General features: G+C 31.3%; 1 protein-coding gene across 1 annotated transcript; it reads left to right on the top strand.

Annotated features, from left to right (window-relative positions):
• Positions 1–5407: 5407 nt before the first annotated feature.
• Positions 5408–7827, top strand: LOC135958275 (glutamate--cysteine ligase-like). The gene is made up of 3 exons (XM_065509174.1): positions 5408–7030; positions 7355–7536; positions 7603–7827. Exons 1-3 carry the CDS (start codon positions 5408–5410, stop codon positions 7700–7702), a joined length of 1905 nt encoding a protein of 634 aa, XP_065365246.1. The 3' UTR covers positions 7703–7827.
• Positions 7828–8475: the final 648 nt, after the last annotated feature.

Here is an 8475-nt window from a genome sequence, read left to right as displayed (position 1 = left end):
GATTTTCGCTCCATTTTTTAGGAATTGCGGGATTCACTTTGACAAATTTAAAAAATTTTAGAAAATTTGTTTGTCAATAAATAAAGATTTTATTACATATTACATATGTATTAATTGAGTTTCTAAAACTACAATTTGTAATTATTAATTTTAATTAAGCTTGAGGTCACTTTTTTATATAAATAATTATATTTATTTATTTTCAATATTTCGCTACTCTTTGTGCTTAGATAAGTTAATTTTTGGTCATAATGTCATAAATGTCAAGTCAATATCTCAATTAGATTAATAAATATGCCACTTTAAAACGCTGTCCTTCAAAAATATTGTCATTAAAATAAAATGAAGTGGGATTTTAATTTGTTATTATCATTAAAGAAAGAGTTTTATTTTCTGACAGAAAACCCCTCAAATGACTTTAATTTTATGACGTGAAAAATAAAACTCCTCAAATGAGTTTTTTATGACGGCTAATATGACTGAAAAGCTATAATGATTAAGTGATATAATGCATAACTGATAAATGTGTACATTAGTTAACCTTAGTCAACCTTTTTCAATAATTAATACATTTTAGCTGCTAAAGGATCCAAAAATAAATATTTTGAAGACCTTCTTCCAGACATTATAAAAACGAATTAAATAACAAACACGTAACCAGATAATGCGATTATTCTAGTGCGCAAAAAATGCATTAAAAATAAACAAAATTATTTAAGTGAGTTTTCAGTGCCAACACGTGAAACTAATAAAATATTGTTTACGAAAAGTCCTGTAAAATTAATAAGATGAATTTTATATTTTTTGTTTGTTAATATAAAAAGGGTGATCGCACCACACTTGGAATTTAATAATAATTGTTAATTTAACATTTGTTTTAGGAATTCCAACGCCATACAAGTAAAATGTTTATAAAATTATTATAATTTTGAATAAGGTGGATGAACGATACAAATTAATTACAATTGGTCTGGTTGATCTTGTGGTAAATAAAATTGATTGCACAAAAATGCAATATAAAGCAACATGTGCAATAGCTGTTTACTAGACCGATAATACTTGTTGGTGAGAGTGTGAATAAATCTATATATATAAAAGAGTAACGTGACTGATTCATTCATCATCGCATAGCCCAAACCGCTAAAGCTACAAACTTGAAATTCGGGCTTTTACAATATGTAGATCCACTAAGAAGGGATTTTGGGGTAAAAACGGGTAAAACCTGTACCTCTATATCTCCAAAACAAATAAACTTGGATATAATATTTTAAATGCGTACGCCTTTAATCAAAAAAAGAGCCGACAGGTGTTTGGTACTTTTTTGAAATTCGAAATTCAAGTTTCCATATGTGGTAAAAATAGTCCCGTAGAACCCTCTGTTAACATGTATATCTCCTACATAAATAAACATAGAAATATTACATTAAATGCATCTGGCTCAGATCAATAAAAACTAGAAATGTTGTTGGTACTGTTTTGAAATTCCAATTCCTAAGGCCTAAAAATTGTATTCTTTTTTGGTATCCAGGAATTTAGATTCATCCTCCAAAAAATGAAAATTTTCGAAAAATTTAAATTTCTCTAGCAGAACTCGCACTGTTAAAGGTTGTGATCACGGACCATGATAGACCAACACCCTATCTAAATATTCCAGCAAGATTCATCTGCCAATCTTCTCCCATTTCCAAGAAATTTAGATTCATTCTCCAAAAAAAATTTAAATTTCTCTATCAGAACTCACACTGTTAAAGTTTATGACTACGGACCATGATAGACCAACACCCTGCCTAAATATTCCATCAAGATTCATCCGCCCATCTTCTCCCATTTCCAAGAAATTTAGATTCATCCTCCCAAGAAATTTAAATTTCCGAAAAATTTTAATTACTCTAGCAAAACTCGCACTGTTAAGGGTTATTACCATGGGTTATGACAGAAAAACACCTTGGCTATAAATTCTTGCAAGTTCCATCTGCTCATTTTTTCCCGTTTTCCCTGAATTTAGATTCGTCCATCCATTATAATTAAATTTTAAAAATTCCGAAAAAGTATAAAACTATGTTTGACATTTATGATTTGACTTAGTTTTTGGAAAAAACGGGAGATTAGTTCCCGTTTCCGTCATTAGTGGTCCATTTGCTCCAGCCGTGTGGTTATTATTCCATTTTGTATACACTTTGCTTGATTTACAATGTTTAACAGTGCTATGTAAACTTTTAAACAGAACTCTGTTAACTCAACTGGTTTGTTCTAGGGTTATAAATTTCGAAATTTAACTTCACACAAATTATTAAATTAGTATATCTTTATCTATCTACTATTAATAATGGCAATTATTATTATGAATTTTCAATTACGCAAGCTGTTTTGAGATTTTTTAATACTTCAAAATATCATGGACTACAAACAATTTGTAAGGTGTATTTACATACTTTACACAATAATTAAAATTTCTATAATAAACATTTTAAAATAATTTATGTAGTAGTTTTGTTATTTCCACATTTTTTTCGCTAACGAAGTAGCGGGTTGCATGCTAGTCTAAGTACATAAATCTCAGAAGACAAAATTGTATTAAAAATATGAATTCTGCTTAATATGAACCGAATTTACCATAACGATTCTTTGGGAAAATTCACATTTGAACATATTTCATCAAGCGATGTGTCATCAAAAAGGGTTTTAATATCGTCTACTTCAATTTAGATATCCTTGTAAAGGAAGATTATCTAAATCAAATAAATATCCTTAATCCTTTGAAAATGTTTATGTTTTTTTATTTATTTGGACATTTAGACTTAATTATGGTTAATAATAAAGTACACAACTGTTTCTATTCGCTAAAAATCTTTAATTTTGATTTTATCTTTTCTTACATTCCCTTGAACTTTACACCAAACGACGATAACGTTTTGACAATTTTCAATTTGCACAAATAAACTGATATAAAATCATCTTATCGCCTTTAGTTCAATAAACAAGAACAAAATAATTTTACAATTTATTTCTAGACAAATAAGATTGTCTATTAATATGGTGAAAATTAGACTGCATTAAGGTTGAGCCCGTGCTGAGGTGCAAATGAGTTTTGAACAGAATTTATTTTAAATTAATATTCAATTGTGAATTCTTTAACAAATTAAAAGTTTTGATAGTAAAAAGTGTAATAGAGTGATCCTTGTTCAAATACAAATAGGATATTTTTAAATTTATTGACCAATTTTAAAAATTGGAAACAAGTTTTGGTTCCAATTTGAAACAAGTAAGTAATTAAATCAAATCAAATTAATCAAATATTTGTTGGTAAAGCTGACACTCTGGACCAGTGGTCGAATAACACTCAAGTACAAATTAACTTGTCAGAACTAAAACATTTGTGAAAAGTCATATGCTTACAAAATATATACATTTAAATAAAGTGTTTAAACCCACCTGATCACAGCATTAGAAAATGTTATATACATCGAGCTTCATGCGAACATTTCTCTTGAATGACTACAACAAACGATTCGAAAAAATGTCATCCGTCACTCAGTTTGTGGCAGCAAAACCTTCATTCTGGAAGGTTCGAGAACGATATAAAAAACTAATCATTTTTCTATTACAGCGGTAACTTCGTAATTAGAAAAAAAGAATTATTATTTATTGCGAAAATTTATATAAGAAAAAACGATAGAGTTTAAGAAGCGAATAAATTTTCGTTTGTTTGGTCGGATGGGAATTAAGAGCATAAAAGTGTACTGCATTAATTTACAGGTATTCCTTTTCAGATTATATTTTTTACAATTGCAATTTTTGTATTTCTCATCAATATCTTTGACAGCATAAACAAATTAAAATTCGAAGAAAAATTTAACAAATTATTCATATTGTTAAAGCTGAACTGATTAAAAAATTTAAATTTTTATAAAAAAAAATAAATAAAAGTGAAGATGATCATTTTTAGTTGAAATAAAATTCTTATCTTAATATGCAAAGTCAGCATAATTCTGACTTATTTTTTAAATATATGTTGTCATTATGTAATTAGCTTTGATTCCAGATTAAGCGGTTTTTTTTCAAAGATACCATACTCTTCCTCAGAAATAATCTATTACACTAATATCCCAATTTGCGTCGCTAATTGGGACCGGAGAAACGAGACGCATACCGAAACGACGCAAACCGAAGCACTATTTTCCTTACATTTGTATTGATTTTCATTTAATTGGTTCCGATATTCATAATTTTTGCTGAAAAAATAGATTCTTCATTACAAACATTTTCGTATTAACGACGCAAAGCAAAGTACTAACGACGCAACTTTGAAGCAAATTGAAACAAAAACGATGCAAATCTAACCACGACTAACGACACAACTTCTAAAGCTGTGTTTCCCCATACACCGTAATCGGCGCAGATAACAAAAACTGAAACTGTGGTGTTCGTCACCGTCTCGTTTCTGAATTGTTTTCGTTTCAGTTGGGTGTGTTGCGGCATAAAACAAGAACGAAATTAAAAAGGAAATGCCAAAAAAAATAATTGAATTTAAATTTTTATTACAAAAATTTACTAACAATTGAAGAAAAACTATATATTTTTAATAAGTGTGTATAATTTCAGTTAAAACGTAACAAATTTAAAAAATATCGCGGTAACAAATTAAAAAAAGTTAAGTGATTAAATACATAGTTTGACGTTTTAGGTTTGAACATTGGAAACTATCTCTAATAATTGTACCTGGTAACCTGTTACCTGGTTTTTTGTTACTGATCGGTGCCGATTCGTTCCCAATTTTCGTTGCCGATTTCTGAAACGAACTTTTTTTCGGTGCAAATAGTTATATAGAATTTAGTTTTCGGTGCCGATTACGGTGTATGCGGAAACGTAGCTTAAGCCATGCAACGCAAACTGAGACAAAATCGACGCAACTTCAATATCAGAGAAATTTTAAAAAGACTCAACTTCGAAACGACGCAAACCGGGGTATTGGTACAAAGGATAACGAATTGGATATAATGAAGAGCAGAGCCATTAATTCAAATTGGAGCAAATTCATTAATTTTCTGTAAATGAAGTTTAAAATTATGCCAACATACTCTCAGTTATGGGAATGCCAACCTCAATATATGTATAAACATTAATGAATTAGCCTCTCTACTAGGGCTCCTGAATTCCCAAACTTTTCTCCTTCCCGGGAGGAAGTGAAAACAAATCGGTGGATATAAGATCTATGGATATAGTGCAATAATTCAATTACAGTAACTTTAAGAAGAAAACTTATAAAGAAATACCCTAAAATTTCAAAAAATATATTCCCGGCAATTCCCGAGAAAATTTTCCCGCGTAGGAACCTTATTTTATACTCACCTATATAAAATTTTATGCACAACCAATTAGATTAATATTTTTATTCACTTTTTCAGCTATGGGCCTTTTACCCGAAGGTACACCTTTAACCTGGCAGGAGACAAAAGCTTTGTCCAAACATGTACAAAAACATGGAGTACAACAATTTATAAATCTATATCGTAAATCTAAAGATCGTCGTGGAGATCCCTTCAAATGGGGTGACGAAATAGAATATATGATTATTAAATTCAACCATGAGAAAAAGGAAGCTAAAGCTTCATGCAAAGCTGAACAGCTTTTGAAAATTTTAAATGGCAGGGAAGTGCACAATCATGGCACTGGTTTGTGGCGTCCTGAATATGCAGCCTATCAATTGGAAAGTTCTCCCCTTAAACCGTTTGAAGGCCCTTTTACACATTTTACAACAGTTGAGCCCGATATGCGACTGCGTCGCGCAGAAGCTCAAGAGTTGTTGGAAGAAGATGAATATATACTGACAATAGTAAACTCTTTACGTTTAGGTTGCAAAGATTTTACCTATCCACCATATGAAACCAGACCCGAAGATCCCAACAGTTATGTCAAATCACTTTATATACCTGATGAGGCTGTCTATGCCGGTCATTCTCGTTTCCATATCTTGTCGCGCAATATCCAATTGAGACGAGGAGGGAAGATGCAAGTTAAATTAAAAGTATTTAAAGATAAACATACAAAGTTGCCGATTGAAGGAAGCCCCTTTAAGGAACCAGATGTAGTTATGCTAGATACATCTTTTGGCAGTAATTTACAAGTTACTGTACAAGGAGCTGATATGGCAGAAACCCGTTATTTGTATGATCAATTAGCACCGCTATGTCCGGTTATACAGGCTATAACTGCCGCAGCTCCTATATATCGGGGTTATTTGACAGACATAGACAACAGTTATTATTTCATGGGCGATGGCTCAGATGATCGTAGCGCAGAAGAAAGGGGTCTAAAACCTCTGAATAATGACAAGTGTCGCTTAAAAAAACTACGTTGGGATTCCATAGATTCGTATCTTACTGTCGAGGCTGAGAAATACAATGACATTGAACTTTATTACGATCAAAAAATTTATGATCACCTGCGTAATGAAGGTGTAGATCATGTTATGGCCCAACATGTGGCCCATATATTCATGCGTGATCCCTTGCTGATGTTTAGCAGTAATGTGGATCAAAACGACGAAAAGGACACGGGTCATTTTGATAATATTAATACTTCTACTTGGCAGACATTACGCTTCAAACCTGCAATACCCAATACAGAACTCGGTTGGAGGGTAGAATTTCGTCCCTGTGATATACAACTCACTGATTTCGAAAATGCTGCTGTTTCATGTTTTGTTATACTCTTAACTCGTGTCATACTTCATTATCGTCTCAATTTCCTCATGCCAATTAGTAAAATAGATGAGAATATGGTGATTGCTCAAAAACGCGATGCCTGTCGTAAGGAGAAATTTTGGTTCCGCAAAAATATCACAAAATCAAAGACACAATTGAATGGTTGTGAAAATGGATTTACAAATGGCTATAGCAATGAAGTAAACAATGGCTACCATAAAGATGACAATCCTATCGAACAAAATGGCATTACAAATGGTTTCACCAATGATTGTCATGCTAAGGATTTAGAACTCATGACAGTCGATGAAATCTTTAATGGAAAGGTAAGTCTGACATAATTAAGATACTTATAACGAAACTGAAATCAATTTCCATTTAAATCCAATCGGGAAATGCAATACGTAGATATTGCCCATGATATTGTCAATCATACCGTTATTGCATTAAAATATTGAAATTATTTTTCAAACATTTCTCATTTATATTTTACTCATATTAATTAATCTAAATATAAATGTATGAACATAATTGTTAAATTAATCTTTGGCACTGATAACGCTTTTAAGTACGCAGGCACATTGACTAGACAATTTTATTGTTGTTTTACTAACTATATGTGTATTTTTAATTACTTTTTTATTCTTCAGTCTGAAATGTGTCCCGGCTTGATTCCACTAACCCGCAGCTATTTACAAACTCTAGATTTAGATAATGAAACCCATTGCGTGCTAGAGAAGTATATAAGATTTATGGAACAAAGATCATCTGGAGAAATTCTAACAAATGCTATGTGGTTAAGAGAGCAGGTGCACAATCATCCTGAGTACAAGTAAGTCTTTCAATTCTTCTTACAATTATAAATAGTATTAATGGTATTCTTTCTCTATGCTTACAGAAATGATTCAGTGGTTAGTGAAAGCATAAATTATGATATTCTAAAGAAGATTAAGCAAATCCAAGACCAAGAAATAATTGAATCAAAATTATTAAAATAAGAAGTCAACTAATTAAAACATTATATACCTATTTAAACTTTTAATAAAAATTAATGGATATATTCTTAATCAAAAATATAATGACAATTATAGAAACTACACTGGTAAAGAGACAATAATATGTATCCGCATTCAGTCTTTGTTTTTTGGCCTTTGCACTGATTATATAGATTTGGACAACATGTTTAAGTTAGTAAAGCGAGGGTTAAAACGCTGTCTTATTCACGTAATAGCTAAATCGGTCTTAACTAAATGGCGATTTAAAATTAAACAATTCTGTCCTTGTAAATTTTGAAGATATGATTTAGCACGTTATTTGATACAAATTTGAACACCTAATGTAGATAGTAAAAGAACTATGTTTTTTTTTCTATTACCCCTCTTGGGAGCATGTGGCTTCCATCTTATACGATGTTTTTGCAGTTGTTTTTTCGCATATTTCCCATGTAAGATTGCACTCCTTGTTATTGGAGTATCGTGCGCCTTCATGTACGATGTTGCCATTAGAACCAGACTGTTATTATTTTTGTATCAGTTTCGTTAAACGGTTGTTGTTCCTGCTAAGTAGGTGATTGGTCTGCTGTAGCGGGTCCAAGCATACATGTAGGATGTTGCCATAAGATCAAGCCTATTGTTATTTTTGCCTTGTGCCAGTTTCGTTAATCAGTTGTTGTTCCAACTCTCTTCCAACTCTTCTTCTTGGATGGATTGTTTAGAGGGGGGTTAGTTTTTTAAAAACTCGAAAACCATGATGAAAAGGTTTCGTTCTCTGC

The sequence above is a fragment of the Calliphora vicina genome, chromosome 4 (assembly GCF_958450345.1).
Source record: "Calliphora vicina chromosome 4, idCalVici1.1, whole genome shotgun sequence".
NCBI classification, from domain to species: Eukaryota; Metazoa; Arthropoda; class Insecta; order Diptera; family Calliphoridae; genus Calliphora; species Calliphora vicina.
Note: the sequence above shows the minus strand (reverse complement) of the source record. Positions and strands in the feature narration are given on the sequence as shown.